This window comes from Gorilla gorilla, chromosome 17 (genome assembly GCF_029281585.2).
Source record: "Gorilla gorilla gorilla isolate KB3781 chromosome 17, NHGRI_mGorGor1-v2.1_pri, whole genome shotgun sequence".
Lineage (NCBI taxonomy): Eukaryota > Metazoa > Chordata > Mammalia > Primates > Hominidae > Gorilla > Gorilla gorilla.
In genome coordinates, this window is record NC_073241.2 from 75,138,783 (window position 1) to 75,156,587 (window position 17,805).

Genomic DNA, 17,805 nt, shown 5'->3' on the forward strand with positions numbered 1-17,805 from the left:
TCCCTTTCTCACCTGCTATATGTCGCTGCACATACTGGTCTTTCTGCCCATTAACATCCTCTCTGCCACTCCCTAACACCATGCCTTTCCTTTCCATCTGCCCAACTCCCATTTGTCCTTCAGGGCTCAGCTCAAAGGTCACCACTCCAGGCCCAATCCAAATCAGGGGCTATTCCCCTATGTTCCCGTAGTACCCTGTGCATTCCACTCTCATAATTTTTTTTTTTTTTAAGACAGGGTCTCTCTCTGTTGCCCAGGCTGGAGTGCAGTGGTGCAATGTCAGCTCACTGCAACCTCTACCTCCCAGGTTCAAGCGATTCTCCTGCCTCAGCCTCCTGAGTCGATGGGATTACAGGCGCCCACCACCATGCCTGGCTAATTTTTGTATTTTTTAGTAGAGATGGGGTTTTGCCATGTTGGCCAGGCTGGTCTTGAACTCCTGACCTCAGGTGATCTACCCACCTCGGCCTCCCAAAGTGTTGGGATTACAGGCGTGGGACATGCACCTGGCCCATAATCTTGATCACAAAATGTAATAACTGTTTGTTTAGTCTCCTGTTGGCCAATAAGCTCTTTGGAGGCAGGGAATGTATCAGATTTCTTTTTGTATCTTTGGTACCTGGCACTTAGAAGACACTCAGTAAATACTCACAGAAGGCAAGGAAAGCAAGAAGAAAGAAGGCAAGGAATGAAGGAAAGAAAACAAGAAAAAGACACCTACTGGAGATAAAATATACACATGACGTGAAAGTAGGAGGGTTTAAGGATCCAAATGAAAGTGTTTCAACTCTTAGAGTTTCCTAAATCCCATCCTGGTGCTGGGGTCAATACTCAAAAGACTGCAGCCCTAGAAAAAAAAGAACTAGAATGGAAGAGAATTATCTTCCCCACTTTTTCCCTGTCCCCAAGATGGCTAGAAAAGCTTAGAGAAAACTGAGATTACAAGTTTTGGCCTGAAAAAGCGTCACAGACATCTTTGAGTGCCTGGGGGAGAACAGCTTAGGACATACGAAGACTGAAATCAAGTGGTTCCAGAAGAGCAACCAGAACTGTGACAACGACAAGTAAGCACCTCCAGGCCAAACAAAGGTGAGCTCCTGATCTCCTCCATGCAACCAACCTCCTACATCATGTATGGATCCCTACAAATTCTTACAAATTCTTACACTGCATGTAAGAATGGGAGTAGAGATAATTGCTTAAAGGTATTCAGCTACTAACAACTTCCAATTAAAAAAATATACAGTCAGAGGAAGGTTATGTTTATGAGGTCGTAAAAAGCCCTAGAACAAGCTTCAAGCCTTCAGGTAGAAGGCACGGTGAGGCTGGAGATTCAAAAGGGAGTATTCCCTGCATATAATCACTTAGATACTGACAAAACCATAGAAACAATGACCATCTGAGTGACTACCCATTTTCTTATCAATAAATTGTTTTATTATGAATATGACCAGTTCAAATTACATTCAGATATGCTAAAAAAAAAAAAAAAAAAGAGGGCTATAGTTTCACCTGCTGATTCTGCATCACTTTTGCTAGCCTGTGAATATCATAATGCTTTGGTAGAGAAGGGATATAGGTATCTCCTTTTTGAAAATTCTCATCTTCTAGCCATAATATATATACATTGAAGAGCCTAAAAGATAAAAACATAATTATATGAAACATAAAAAGATGAGCATGCAAACGAAGCTTCTTACATCTCTAGGAACACTGGCACCCCTACGTAAGAGTAAAGGAAGCCCATAATACAGAAAATGTGGCCAACAACCACCACGGCTCCCAGAGAACTCCTGGTCCAGCAGGGGAGGCACGTCACAGATTATTCAAATATGATGCGATAACTGCTAAAACAAAAGGTATGAAGAAGGGGCTCTGACAACCATTCTTAAAGTAGATTTAAATACAGTACACAGAAAAAAATAACTGGAAAAGGTGATTTTTACCACAGACCTGGGATCTGAATCTGGAGCTTTTCTTTCCTGGGCAATCCAGTCAGTTATTTTTGCTTAGAAAAGCAAAAATAATACATTCAAATAAAAACATTTTCAGAGAAAATATTAAGAGCTATTTTAAACTTATGCATTGTAGGAATTTTCCAGCTTTAGGCTCAAGAACCATCTCCCACCTCAGAGAATCACAAATAAATATCACAGCATGTGTGTACGCCCCTCTCATCAAGAAGGAATAAAATCAAATGAGACGTAAAAAAATAAAAGTTCTGGCTGGGCGCAGTGGCTCATGCCTATAATTCCAGTACTTTGGAAGGCCAAGGCGGGCGGATCACAAGGTCAGGAGTTCGAGATAAGCCTGACCAACATGGTGAAATCTTGTCTCTACTAAAAATACAAAAATGAGCCAGGTGTGGTGGTGCACACCTGTAATCCCAGCTACTCAGGAGGCTGAGGCAGGAGAATCACTTGAACCCGGGAGGCAGAGGTTGCAGTGAGCCGAGATTGTGCCACTGCACTTCAGCCTGGGTGACAGAGCAAGAGTCTGCCTCAAAAAAAAAAAAAAAAAATTCCAATTTTCCAGTAAAAACCTTTTAAAAATATGATACTTCCTTCATTTTTATTTTGCTTTTGTTTTTACCAGCAGTGCTAGAAAAATAGTCGGCAAATACACAAATTACTGGGTAGGGGACTGGGAGATGGCCTGGCCTGACTTTACTCAATGAAGTGGAAAATTACCTCCTTTACCTCTGCAACAGCCAGTCCAGGAAGACAGACAAGGACAGGGCTTTGGGGTTCTTACAGGGAAGAGGCTGCTAGGTAGTTCTCTCCTCCAGCTTCTGGCTCAGTGAAATAGATGGCCACTTTATGAACACATACCAGGAGGGGGGATATAACAGAGGCAGAAGGGAATATCAAAGACTCTCTTGGCTTATCTAAAATATTCACAGAGAAAGCCGTCCACTGGTTAAGGCTGGTTAAAAACAAGTTCTCCTTCAACAAGCAACATAAGGGAAGAAATCATTCTGGAGGCTGACAGAGAGCCCTAAAAGGTTGAGGGCAAGTAAACCTAAGTAAGGCCTCAGTGCTAGATGAAATGGGGACCTCACCAAGCTATTGTGTATTGAGGATTAATTCTTAAGAGCCATTTTTATTAAGTCTTATTTGTAAGACTAGTATTTGATTTATATCAAACTTATAAATGAAAGGTGAAGGAATAGTGTGAAAGGAATCCAAACCTACTTCAGAGTTCTTAACCTTTTAGAGGAGGCAAATATTGTACCCTGATTTTATAGGGCACATATTTTTGGGAGATTACTAGACCCCTCATCTCAGGTGGATCCCTGAATCCCATGAAGGATCTATGAACCACACTTAAAGAGCCCTGCCCTGGTCATTTGTTTCTTTTGAAGAGCTATTCTAAGCTACGTGTGGTGGCACACACCTGTAGTCTCAACTGCTCAGGAGGATCACGTGAGCCCAGGAGTTCGGGGCTGAGGTGTACTATGATCGTCTCACTATAATCGTGCCTATGAATAGCCACTGCATTCCAGCCTGGGCAACATAGTGAGACACTCCTTCTTGAAAAAAGAACTATTCTAGCAAGGTTTTTTTGTAACAGAGTCTCACTCTGTTGCCCAGGCTGGAATGCAGTGGCATGATTATGGCTCATTGCAGCCTTGACCTCCTGGGCTTAAGGGATCCTCCCACCTCAGCCTCCCAAGTAGCTGGGACCACAGGTGCACGCCACCAGGCTTGGCTAATTTTTTTTTTTATTTTTTGTAGAGATAGGGTCTCACTATGTTGCCCAGGCTGTCTAGCAGGCTTTAATAGTTGTTTACCTGCTATGATAAAATTTGGCTTATTTCTATTTTTACATAAAGAAGTAGAAGAGGATTTATCACTCAGACTACAGGCACTCGACACAAGTACATCCAAACTGTTGATTCAGTTCTCTTGAGGAACATAAAAGAGAAACATTTCAAGATGCAAATCTATATCAAAGCCACCTTCCATATTCAATCTAACCGTGTTAAGAGAATAACATCTAGCAGTTTGTAACACAGTTAACTGCTCCAGCATAGTACCTGTGCTGCAAACAACAATGTAGGTGGCTAAATAACCATACTCACCTCACCAGCTCCTTGTGCAGTTCTGGTGAAGTCAGGTAACCAGGGGTGCCAGAGTGGCTCTCTGGCAGCCCTTCACTGCCCTCTGCTGGAACACGGAGGGCCTTGCTTGCAGCATGGTGGAAGTCAGCCACCTCGGTCAAACGTCTCTTCATTTCTTTCAACAAATTGATATGAGCAGGACTTTGAAAAAACCTTCTTCCAATACAACCATCTATGGGTAACCTTAAAAAACACAAGCACAGATCTATAACCTTTCAACACAAGACGTACTTTCTGTATGGCATAAAATAGCAGTTAATTAGCAAGGCAATTTACTGTGATTGTGGATATACACCATTAAATTAACACCTATTATTTCTACCTCAAAGATTATTTTGATGGTCCAACAAGATGGTGTATATGAAACTAGTTTTTAAAAGTGTGAAATGCTACACAAATTTAAGACATCACTACTTAGAGGTACAGCATAAAGATGGTTTCTATTCTTGAAGAACTTGCAATCTGGCAAAAACTAAAACAGAAGCGACTAAGAATCTATCTATCTATCTATCTACACACACACACACACACACATATATATACACATTTTTTTTTTTTTTGAGACAGAGTCTCGCTCTGTCACCCAGGCTGGAGTGCAGTGGCATAATCACTGCTCACTGCAACCTCCACCTCCTGGCGACTCTCCTGACTCTCCTGCCTCAGCCTCCCAAGTAGCTGGGATTACAGGCATGCGCCACTGCGCTGGGTTGTTTTTTTTTTTTTTTTTTTTAGACAGACTCTTGCTCTGTCACCCAGGCTGGAGTGGTGCACTGGCGTGATCACAGCTCACTGCAAGCTCCGCCTCCTGGGTTCACACCATTCTCCTGCCTCAGCCTCCCAAGTAGCTGGGACTACAGGCACCCGCCACCACGCCTGGCTAATTTTTTTGTATTTTTTTTTTAGTAGAGATGGGGTTTCCCCACGTTAGCCAGGATGGTCTTGATCTCCTGATCTCGTGATCCACCCACCTCGGCCTCCCAAAGTGCTGGGATTACAGGTGTGAGCCACCATGCCCAGCCAGTATCTATATATTTCAAATGAGTAAGTTAAGGGAATGAGGAATTGAGGCAGGAGCTAGAGAGCAATGGTTCGTAATAGCGGATGGCTCTGGCTGGGTGGAGTATCTTCATATGAATCCCATGAAAATGCTGAATATTCCCAAGTACAACCCACAGGTGACAGACAAAGCCTGGCCTTTGTTCACACGTGCACCACTCATCACAAGGTCCCCTCCTACAAGCCCCATGACGGTCACACAGGCAGCCTCAGTTTAAGGCAGTTGCTCTCCCTTTGCATCTCCGGAAGTTCTGTGTGAAACCTTGCCCAATCCCAGGGTGTTGTCTTTACTACACTGGTCACGGAAGATGGTAAAGAGAAGCTGCCACAAGACACCAGCAACTCAATAAAGATCCAGTCTAATAAATGTCAAACATAGAGACAGAGAAAGAGTCCTCACCAGAGATCACCAAAGAATGATTCCAACTCACACTCCACAGTCTAAGAACACATAGAATGAGAGCAGTGCAAAGGCAGAAATGGACTCACAGAAACCTACAATACTGGGCACCATACCCATACTGTGGTCCCGGACGGTGAAGATACAGAAGGAAGAACTTCTGCCAAATGAGTGGCAGGAGGGGGTGATCAGAAGGTGTGACCAGAGCCTGGTGGGCCCAGCGATAAATCAGCAGCCTCTGGAGGGATGGCACGATGGGGAGCTTCAGCTGAGTCTGGGCTTTCTACAAAAAAGAAAGGGCTTTGAGTAGCCACAAAATGAACATAAATGCAAACAGTTAACTTTTTCTAAGTGATCCAACTGAAACACCAAACATTCTGTTTTCAATTCAATAATATATTTTTTAAAAGTCACATAAAACTCACTTCTCCAATCCACTAGTTAACATTTTAACCTCCTTGGTAGCAAGACATGTAGGGCAGCTTTTTATTCTGTCAAAACACTTCACAGACCCCAAAATGGGTATGGGTCTTAAGAGTCATCTAGTCTAACCTCATTTTCATTTCTGAAATTCCTTGACAAATACAACGTTATAGTGCAAGGGAATAGAAAGATATGAAAACCAAAAGTAAAGCCGGGGGCAGTGGCTCACACCTGTAATCCCAGCACTTTGGGAGGCCAAAGCAGGTGGATCACTTCAGGTCGAGAGTTCAAGACCAGCCTGGCCAACACGGCAAAACCTTGCCTCTACTAAAAATAGAAAAATTAGCTGGGTGTGGTGGTGCACTCCTGTAATCCCAGCTACTCGGGAGGCTGAGGCATGAGAATTGCTTGAACCCGGGAGGTGGAGGTTGCAGTGAGCTGAGATTGTGCCATTGTAAAATTCCAGCCTGGGCGACAGAGCAAGACTCTGTCTCAAAAAAAAAAAAGAAAAAGAAAAGAAGAAAATGTCACTATGTGACTATCAAACTTTATCAATCTTTTGAAAATTCAGATTTCAAAAGGACATTCAAGAATGCTGAATTCTTTGAGAGGCTCTGAAACCCAAAAGCAAATTCTTTAACAGGCTCTGAAACCCAAAAGCAAAATCTGTACTAAAATAGAAGGGCTTTAAAGCCTTATTCCAGTCTTTCCCACACATTAGTAAGCCTAAGAATCAGCTAGGAGTTTCAAAAAATAACCTCCTTGTCCCACTCGAGACTCAGAGACTCCAAATCCCAGAAGATGAGGTCTAGGAATCTGCTTTTTAACAAGTTCTCCAGGGAATTCTGATGTACGTGGGATGCAATGACAACGCCCGTCACATGTGCAATGATCCAGCCTTCAAATACTAGGCTGAGACTCTTGTTAAACAAACCTTGAGAAGCAAGTACTCTTCAATTACACAGTTTTAAGTATTGGTTTGGTTGTTGAGCTTTCCAAACATTCACAACAAAATAAAACACAAAAGCTCAAAAGCTACGGGTGAATCCATCAGCATCAAAGTGTAAGCCACCTTCTACCACTCAAATGCAGAACTCCTATTTGTACCTTCAGAGCTTGGTCAGGGGTGAAAGCAGAGTTTATCACCAATTCCCCTTCAATAACTCTCCGGAGCTGGGAGTCCTCTTCAAAGATGGATTCCATGTTGAGCACTGTCCAGGCAAACCAGACCTACAATGACACCACATAAAGGGGAGGGGAAGGAGGAGCTCGCCCCACTGACAAAATACATCCTGATATTCCACAATTTAAATCTCTTCCTATCTCAAGCTCAATCAGCAAATATTTGCAGTTTCTAAAATTAACACCTTTTTATACCTACCTATATCCTTGTCGCAGATATAAATTTAAATAAAATAGATCATTGGAAAATGTTACATTCCTTTGGAAAGGCTACTTTAGTACAAGATGTTCATTAACTCCATATTTACCAGGCAAGATCTGTGTGCAAGAGAGACAGGAAAGAGGACCAGACAGGGGCTCTGTCTTTAAGAAGTCTTCCATCTACTGGAGTAGACAAGACTAATATATAAGTAAGCAAAATGTGAAGTTGAGCAGTGACGAGGACTGAGTCAAGGTAAAGTGCTATATCAGAGAAGGTTCTATGTAGATGTCAGAGGGAAAGGCATGCTGGTAAGAGAATCCCCTAGGCAGAGACAAAAAGAGGAAAAGCCAGGGATGTGTCTAGGTAACAGCAAGGAGTTTGTTCCAGCTCAATCCATGAGAGGTGGGAAGAAGAGCAAGAAGTAAGACAAATAAGAGGTTGAAGAACATTACTACTGATTTAAGAGATGAAACAGACATAATTTTATACACAAAGTCTAAGAGGTGGTAATGATAAAAATAATGCTGCTGATGATGATAATAATAACAATGGCCAACACTCAGTGAGCACTGGTTATGTGCGAAGCACTGTTCTAAATGGTTTACATATAGGTGCCATCATTATTCCCATTTGACAATTGAGAAAACTGAGGACAGATAGGTAGGCAAGCTGCCCAAGGCACAGAGCTAACAAACGGCAGAAACCAGATTGAAACCCAGACTGTCTGGTTCCAGTGCCCACTCTAAACCTCTCTGCAGTGCTGCTGGGCAGTCTCTGCAGTCCAGCTGGCTGGGGTATGATCAAGAGCTGTCTACTCCTGAGACAGCCCTTAATTCCACTGAACCTCAGTTACAGCTAGACACAGTAGTGTGCCTGTAGTCCCCAAATACTAGGGAGGCCGGGAGTAGGAGAATCACTTAACAACAGGAGATTGAGACCAGCCTGGGCAACAAAGTGAGGCCCTGTATCCAAAAATGTTTTTTTAATTAAAAAAAAAAAAAAAAAAAAAAAAACTCAGGCAGGGCGCGGTGGCTCACACCTGTAATCCCAGCACTTTGGGAGGCCGAGGTGGGCAGATCACCTGAGGTGAGGAGTTCGAGACCAGCCTGACCAACATGGAGAAAGCCTGACTCTACCAAAAATACAAGGTTAGCTGGGCGTGGTGGCGCATGCCTGTAATCCCAGCTACTCAGGAGGCTGTGGCAGGGGAATAGCTTGAACCCGGGAGGCAGAGGTTGCAGTGAGCTGAGATTGCGCCATTGCACTCCAGCCTGGGCAACAAGAGCAAAACTCCATCTCAAAAAAAATAAAAATAAAAAAAAAACTCAGTTAACTCCTCTGTAAAACAGGAATGGCAACAGCACAACCTCACCAAAGGGCTACTGTAAAGATTAAACGAAAAAGTATACTTACACTAGAATAAGTGCTAAATAAAAGTTAGTTTAGACTATTAGTAATTTCTTTGTAAGGATGATCATGAGATTAAAGTTCACAAAGATAACAAATGATCCTCTCAGTCAGTTTCCTACCTGAGTGGGCGTGGCCAAGCCCTCCACAAAGGAAGGAGTGATGTTGCCTGCCACAATCCAGCTTACCAAAGACGAGAGCAGACTCCGGTCACAGTGGTAACCCAAGGCATTCTACACCGGGAGATGTGGAGCAGAGAGAGGAGGCTTTAAGGAAAATCTTATCAATGACCTTTACAAGAGTATCAGCAACTGTCTTACTACAATACAAGATTCTGATAAGACAGAGATTTCAAGGATGAGTCCACCAGCAGCAATAGTCCAAGGCAGAGCATTACAGCCAAATGTAACAAGCGGGACTCTTCCTGGGGTGTCCTTTCCAACTTCCCTAGGGTCTATGCTAGTGGACTGCGATTATCGGGATAAGGTACCATTAAGGCAAAGCTTAAAGAAGGTAATGGCCACAGAGTAGAACTGAAAACTGTACTTGGGGGAATCTTTTTAGAAAGCTACTTTATCTAGCCAATCACTGAAAGATAAATTCTCTAACAGGTTTTTTACCTTATGTTGCTGGTAGAGTAATTTCTGTATGCAGTCTTCCTGCATCAGCTGAAAAGCTGCTTTACACAAGTGGTCCATGAGGAAGAGGATAGGTTGTTCTCGGTACCAGAGATGCTGGCTTATGAGAGCCTGAACCCAGAACTCCAACACAGCAACGGGGCCCACTTCATTGGGCTGAGTGCTTACAGATATGTGTGCCTGTGGAGAAAAGGCTCATGTGATGGGAAAGATAACAACCAGCCTCTCATTTTTTAAATAGCAACAAAATACTATCTACCTCCACTACAAAGCCCAAATCTATTGCCTTTCTTGGCCAAAAGCACACTAAGCCAAGTGATCTGAAATGACTAAAACCTAAGTGTGCTAACGCTAGAGGTCTTGGTTGGGAAGACAGGCGGGAGTGTGCTTAGGGGCTTGCAAGGCCCTCACCTGGATCATGCTGTTGAGAAGCTTCACATTGTCCCCATGGCTGGCTCCTGTCAGGTGCTGTGCCACCTTGTGGGTGACCTGTTGTGTGACACCCTGAGGGACACCGCTGTCCAAGTGTAGGAACAAGAGGAGATGCGACAAAAACCTGCCAAGCACACAGGAGGACGCACTTTACCTTCCGATCAGAACTCAACAGAATTTTCCCTAATTACTTATGAGGAAACAGAAAATTCCTAAATTGGTCCCATTTTTCGACCAAAGCACTATTTAAGAAGGGATTCTAGAAGAATAAAGTTTTCACATTTAACATGGGGTAAAAGGAATTCTATCTACCCACAGAGGTGTTAAGAACAGATCCACGACACACAAACACATGCAAGTTAAACAGCATTAGAGGAAAAACACCCAAAGGCACCACTCTCCCCTCCTCACTCCCCAACTCCATGAATAAAGGCAGAGATGTTTCCAAACCATTCAGTTTCCAAACTTGCCTCATGCCCAGGGTGCTGATTCTTAAAAAGGGGTTGAAGGGTTAGGTGAGTAGTTCCCAGGACCTAACCCATTTCTACTAAAGTAACATCTCCGGGGGAGAAACCTGGGAATCCATATTTAATAAGATCTTTTGGGCAAGTTGGAGACATACTGCTTGAAAAGACACATAACAGGAAAACTGTAATGCTCCCCTTGTGCCTTTGGATGTACTTCATGTCCCCACTGTACAGGGTTCCTCCATATGGGGTGAGGCCTCACCTCCCCTTTCATCACTGTTCATGAGGCCCCAGCCAGATGCTTTACTCTTGCCTCCCTAGACAGGTTGTTCTCTTCCCACCTTCCTAGCATCTTATCTGTTTGCAACACTGCACTATGTGCACTGTAAACAATTTAAAACAATCTTTTCTATTGTTACAATGGCAAAGCCATTTGCTGTTTAATATCAGAAGCACGATTCCCAGAATCTCAGGGAAACAACTGCTCCTTCATATACTATTAAGCTTTAATAAGCAATTCAAAGTTATAATAAATGAAAAGGAAAAATATCTTTCATGGTAATAAAACTGGAGTCATTATTAGAATCACTGTTCATCAACCTGCATTCTAAACTGGGATGCAGAATATTTTTGCCCCATAATACGCTGTTGAAATAGCATTCCCTTTATTTTACTTAAGAAACCAGAAGACACAGTCATTTGTACTTGCTGGACTGTTTAAGAGTGTCTCCTGCCATAGATGGAATACACTTACTGCTCATTCTTCAGAAGGTAATACTGGCAAGGGTAAAATAAAGGCAGAATCTTATCCAGGACATGAACCACTGTTCTCAAATGTCTTGACTGGACCAGAATTCCCAACAGTGGGATGCCTTCTGCACAGAACTTCTCAATGCTATGGAAAAAGAGAAAGGCAATGAATACACAAGGGAGCTGGTTCATAAAATTCTGTTCTCACAATGAGTTATGAGCCTTCAATACCTTGGGTTATCTCAGGTCTCCAACACATGTTTTATACCCAATCTTCACAGAGAAATACTGAACCCAGAATTCTAGAAATGCAAAGAAACTTAAAAGTTAATCTTTATTTTCATTGTATGGATGAGGAAGGTGAAGTATCATGCCCAAATTCACATAATTTCCTAGAGTAAGGTCAAAATGAGAACGTCAGTTTGCAAATTTCTAATCCAGAGTGCTCTCTACTACCATATTTTATTTCTCAAAAAGAGCTTCTCCTAAGAGCCACAGGGACTCTCCTTGTCTAGATATTCCCACAAGGTATCACAGCAAAGAGGAGACTCAAAAGTGACCTCAATCTGTCAGTACAGGTTGACTATCCCTTAACTGAAATGCTTGAGACCAAGTATTTTAGATTTTGGAACACTCGTATCATACTTAAAAGCTGAGCATCCCTAATCCAAAAGTCCCAAATCCAAAATGCCCCAATGAACATTTCCTTTGAGTGCAATGTCAGAACTCAAAGTTTCAGATTTTGGAGCATTTCAAAGTTTAGATTTTCAGATTAGGGATACTCAACCTGCATAAACTGCAAAATTCTGCCAAAACCAATTTGGCATAAAAGTTTTATTCTCTGCCTCACTTCAAAGAATCTATCCTTAAAAAATAACCTCAAATATGGAAAAAAAATATAAAATATGATCCATGTAAAGAGGCGCTTTTCAGGTTTATTTTTAACTCTAAAACTGAGAGGTTGAAAATGACTTAAGGCAATTTTAGAAAAATCCTTTCAATTGGAAATATTATTGTATTTTAAAATAATACACATGATGACCAAAGGCAATGTGGAAAAACACTTCTGCTATAAAGATACTAGGGAATAAGACATAAAATTTTATACTCATGATCATAACTACTAGTAAAGAAAAGTTATTTGTGGAGGCGAATACAGGGACAATGTCAGAACAAAAGAGTCATTGTACAAGAGTGGCAGAAGTGAGTGGCTTTTTCTCCACTTTCCTAATTCTGCAGCTTGGTTATACTGCTTTAATTCTGGGGGAGAAAATCATTTCAAAAAATAAAGTAATTGTGCAAAGGTTATGCCACAAGGAAACTACTTACAATTGTAAAGTGAAAAACTAAGGATATAAAATTATACATACATCTTTAAAAAGATCAAACGAAAAATGATGGATGAAAATAAACAGAAAAAAAATCAATGATTTTATGATGGGAAATATTCTGGGTGATTTTCTGACTTCTCTACGATGTCTGTAATATTATATTCACAAACAACTTATGTCCCTGCCTACTCCACCCATACCTAAGATTGTTTTAAGTTACTTCTATATTCCAGTACACCTAATCCCAAATGCCCACCATGGAGTTTTACACTAGAGATCAGCCCTGAGAGGAAATGCTCCTTCTCACTCTCACCCCCATTCAGGATTCAGTGATCAGCACAAATCAAAAGTTATCTCTAGAGAGAGCCCACAGCAGTATCAGTGAATAAAGAGCTATGGTCCCAGAATGGATACAAGAAATTTGAGAAATCATAAAACACTTAAGTTCAGATAACTGCACTCAAGAGAATCACGTCAGACACTGTTCTAGGCATGTTACATGTGTGGTTTTTTTTTTTGAGACGGAGTCTCGCCCTGTCGCCCAGGCTGGAGTGCAGTGGCGCAATCTCGGCTCACTGCAAGCTCCTCCTCCCAGGTTCACGCCATTCTCCTGCCTCAGCCTCCCGAGTAGCTGGGACTACAGGCTCCCGCCACCACGCCCGGCTAATTTTTTGTATTTTTAGTAGAGACGGGGTTTCACTGTGTTAGCCAGAATGGTCTCGATCTCCTGACCTCGTGATCCGCCCGCCTCAGCCTCCCAAAGTGCTGGGATTACAGGCGTGAGCCACTGCACCTGGCCTACACGTGCTCTGACTCACTTAAGCCTCATAAAGTAAGTTTGGTGTTATTATTACTCCCATTTTAGAGATGGGAAACCTGAAGTACAGGAAGCCGTTAATAACACTAGAGCTACTGGAAACAATATAAAGAGTATGTTCCTAAGGACCCTTATCAGGTCTCCTCTTTTCTAAATCAATTCTACCTTCTTTTACTTAGCTTTCAAATCTCTCCATAATTTGGCCCAACCAAACACCTGATCACCTCCATTCTCCAACATGAATCACAGGCGTCAGTGAGAAGTGTTTCCTCATCATTTCCCCTCCTCTCCCCTTACCCACTCAGACACCTGAGGCTCCTTTCCACATTCATTCAACCCACCAGCATTTGTTGAATACCTACTAAGTATAAGATCTAGAGATACACAATTGAACAAGACAATGTCCCTACCTTCACAGAGCAAACAGTCCATGAGGAGCAGGGGAGATTACAATGACAATAAAACACAGTGAGTGTGCTGTTCAGAATGTACAGGGGCTGCAGGTGGCAGGAGATGGCCCTTGAACTAACTGTGGGCACTAAGTAACTGTAAGAGGAACACAACATCACTCTGCTCATCAGCCTAGGATGTTGTCTTAGTCCACGTTGCACTGCTATAAAGGAATACCTGAGACTGGGCAATTAATAAAGAAAAAAAGGTTTATTTGAGTCATGATTCTGCCGGCTGGAAGACTGGGCATCTGGTGAGAGCCTCAGGCTGCTTCCACACATGGCAGAAGGCCAATGGGAGCTGGCAGGTTCAGAGATCACATGGTGAGATAGGAAGTGAGGAGGAGGCGGGGTGCCAGGCTCTTCTTAACAACCAATTCTCATGGGAACTAAGAGACAAGAACTCATTCATTACTGAGAGGATGGCACTAAGACATTCATGAGGGATCAGCCCACATGACCCAAACACCTCCCATTTAGGTTCCATCTCCAACACTGGGGATCAAATGTCAACATGAGGTTTAGGGGGACAAACATCCAAACTGCGACAGATGTCTTGTCTAATTTAAGACTCCTTTCCAAAAGTCAGCTCTTCCATGAAGGTATCCCACCATACTGATCTCTCCTTCCTTTACATTCTTTCTGCTCAGCTTCTAAGTAGTTCTCAATCCAGGGTGTACATTAGAGATACTTAGAGAACTGGCCCCCAGCCCATTTAGGCCAGGATTCTCACCCTTTTCCCTGCACTGGGATTTTTAAAAGGCTCCAAAAGTGAATCTAAAGAACAGCAGAAGTTGAGAACCACTGCTCTCCACACATCATCCAGCCTGCAATTATATTCTATAGTACTGCCGATTTATTTATGCCTATCATCTCAACAAAACTGTAAACAACCCAAGGAAAGCTATCAAACAATTCTTTATCTCTCCTACTTCATAGCACAACGCTGAAGACTACAGCTGATTGCAACTGGTATCCCACTGAAATTACACTTACTGTAGAACAAGATGTTGAAATGAGGATGCTAAAAAGTGTTACAGTGACTCTAAAACATAAGAATCAGAAAGCAGAGATCAGAGTCTGAAGACAAATGAATAGACTAGAAAAAAATTAATGCATAAGAAAAGAATCTTTAAAGAGAAGGATGTTTAATCAACTGAGAAGTCATTCATGCATTCAATTATTTACTGCATCAGATATAGTCTTCATCACTAGTGATAAAATGGTAACACAAGACAAATGCCATTCCTGGGCACTTCTCTCATAGAAGTTATATATAACTCAATCTCTGAGAAAATTAAACAGATTAACTATGATATAGTGTGATAAATGCTCCAGTAGAAGACACACAGACAGCTATGGGCTCATATCAGAGAGGCATGTGACCTGGTCAGGCATTTCATTCTTCTAGACAGTTAAGGGGACCTCTAGTTAAGAAAACCAAACACCGCATGCTCACTCATAGGTGGAAATTGAACAATGAGAACACTTGGACATAGAGCGGGGAACATCACACACCGGGGCCTGTCGTGGGGTGGGGGGCTGGGTGAGGGATAGCATTAGGAGAAATACCTAATGTAAATGATGAGTTAATGACTGCAGCAAACCAACATGGCACATGTATATGTATGTAGCAAACCTGCACGTTGTGCACATGTACCCTAGAACTTAAAGTAAAATTAAAAAAAAAAAAAAAAAAAGCCTGAGTTGGGCTACGATCAATTTTTCAAAAATTTTACTACAGGTGATCAATTATTTTTATTTGATCACAATTCTGAGGAAGACAGTACAAATCTACTGCTGACATGAACATTCCACTCCAGGAGACAAGCAGAACTCTCTTCATAAAGTAACATTTAGGTGACTTGCTTGTACAAATCTGAAGTATGTGAATTTGGGCAGCATCTCCCCTTGATAAGCTGTTAATCAAGGATTATTATTTGGCCCTAATTACTCCGCAATAGGTTTGACAGAGGCCTCAGAACTTGGGATATGAAACATAAAATTCTAGAACTATCTGCAAGGTTCAGCAACCCTAGTGGTTCAGCCCAACACTGTACCTGTGGCCCACAGCTGTCATAGATAAGGCTAGATAACAGCCAATGGGCATGCCCGCTTTCACAGCCTTCAAGAGAGGATGAAACGTGGGTGACTCTGTCATGTCAGGCACAGTGACGGAGAAGGGAACAGCTGGACAATTCGGCTGTATTCCATAATCATTTTTGTGCAGTTTTAGCCTCAAGATTAAATTCCAGGCCCATTGGTTAAATGAGGTCTCGGGTGTCTCTCCATATCGAACAATACTGGCCAAATATGAAACCTAAAACAAGTATTTATTTTGAGCCACATTAGTCACACACAAATTAAATCAGTAAGCTCATACACTCATCTCCTTTTGTGACCAACAATGCCCTCAACGCAGAGGAATATTCTACTTGCTGGTCTCCAATTAATGTTCACTGCACTACATCAAAGCAATTTCTCACTCGCAACTTGCGCTTACTTGCTAGTCACTTTGTGAACCTGATCTTAGCTCATGTAAAAGAAAAGTGACATAAAAGTTCATACTCAATGAATAGTGTGCTGATAAATAAGTTTAACCATCAGGACGGAGGTCTCATATATAGCGCTTGCCAATTTTGGTGGTGTAAAAATTCCCACCATAGTCAATTTTAAGCTACCAATGGTTTAATAACCTGGCTTGCAAAGTTTCTAAAAATTTAAGTCAGTTCTCCAGAGCCAGTACAACCAAACTCTAACACACCACTGCAGTTCAATTCAAATTCTGTAATATTAGAATAGTTATATACAGGCTATTTCTTAAAGAAGAATCTTTATCAAACCACAGAAGTCAATTATAACATCTTAAATTGCTAGAAATGTTCTTAGGATACCTAATGGTCAATAGTATAAGTCTATCATCTTTATTTCTAAATGTCTTGGGAAGATAAAGATTCATGTTTCCAAATCAGAAGAGAAGGAAATACCTGCTTCATACTTTCAGAGAGAATCCCAGCATATGGCTTCTGTGCAAGGTACTTCTGATAAGCTTCAAGAACCATTAAAGCCACTTCAGCATGGACTGCTTGATCCAGATGAAGGGTAGCCTTTTAAAGAGAAAAATAATCACAAACATACAACCTTGGTTTTGTTTTGTTTTTGTACCTTTGAATCAAAACATTAGGCAGAATAGTAACAAAGGATCTTCAATGTTGAAGCTAAATGTTCCAAAAATCACATCCCAAACAGTGAAACTATAAAATGACAATGGGCAAAAAACTGTCAAGGGCAATAACACTGTACCTAGATAGGTTTGAACCTGACTTAACCCCTACTCCAGCCAAAAAAGGTTATCTTTGAATGTCATCCCCCATTCCACCCAAGCATCTCTACAAACACTTCGGGTCAAGGGCAATGCCACAAACCAGGAAGATGCTTAATTAAACAGAAAAATATTTAATGAACTGTCTAGGCATGGTGGTTCATGCCTGTAATCCCAGCACTTTGGGAAGCCAAGACAGACAGATAACTTGAGGTCAGGAGTTTGAAACCAGCCTGGCCAACATGGTGAAACCTTGTCTCTACTAAAAATACAAAATTAGCCAAGTATGGTGGTGCACGCCTGTAGTTCCAGCTACTTGGGAGCCTGAAGCAGCAGAAGTGATTGAATCCAGGAGGCAGAGGTTGCAGTGAGCCAAATCGTGCCACTGCACTCCAGCCTGGGTGACAGAGTGAGATTCTGACTCAAAAAAAAAAAAAAAGAGAAAGATATTTAATAAATTATGTCTACATTCCCTTTTCCTGTTCTATCATTAGTTACAATAAATAAGACACTCAGCAACACAGGTAAAATATTCCTTCTGATGCCTGAAGTTGCGTATCAAATTTCCTACACTATCTTCCTTTGCAGCCTGGAAAAATGCATTCCTTAAACCTTTCAGAAAGATGACTTTCCTAACTCTTAACAAAGGCATGAGGAGACTCTCACTCAGCTCTTCAAGAGGAGAGCCTAGGTGATTCTGTTCACAAGCCAGAGAATGTGAAGGTGGAAAACAGCCCCCGGTAGCTCTTGCCTACGAGCATGTCAATGAGAGAGGGCCCAGATGAATCTATGGGCAGTCCCAAGTG

General features: G+C 41.9%; 1 protein-coding gene across 2 annotated transcripts in view; it reads right to left on the reverse strand.

Annotated features, from left to right (window-relative positions):
• Positions 1 to 17,805, reverse strand: part of EPG5 (ectopic P-granules 5 autophagy tethering factor) — a 117,330-nt gene that overhangs the window by 56,178 nt on the left and 43,347 nt on the right. For both annotated transcript variants that reach the window (XM_004059363.5, XM_055368147.2), the window contains 10 exons: positions 16,665 to 16,784; positions 15,738 to 15,997; positions 11,085 to 11,225; positions 9,843 to 9,987; positions 9,414 to 9,611; positions 8,916 to 9,026; positions 7,110 to 7,232; positions 5,696 to 5,862; positions 4,085 to 4,306; positions 1,513 to 1,636 (listed from right to left, as the gene is read on the reverse strand). In XM_004059363.5, coding sequence (XP_004059411.2) covers positions 1,513 to 1,636; positions 4,085 to 4,306; positions 5,696 to 5,862; positions 7,110 to 7,232; positions 8,916 to 9,026; positions 9,414 to 9,611; positions 9,843 to 9,987; positions 11,085 to 11,225; positions 15,738 to 15,997; positions 16,665 to 16,784 — 1,611 coding nt within the window. The remainder of the gene's footprint in view (positions 1 to 1,512; positions 1,637 to 4,084; positions 4,307 to 5,695; positions 5,863 to 7,109; positions 7,233 to 8,915; positions 9,027 to 9,413; positions 9,612 to 9,842; positions 9,988 to 11,084; positions 11,226 to 15,737; positions 15,998 to 16,664; positions 16,785 to 17,805) is intronic.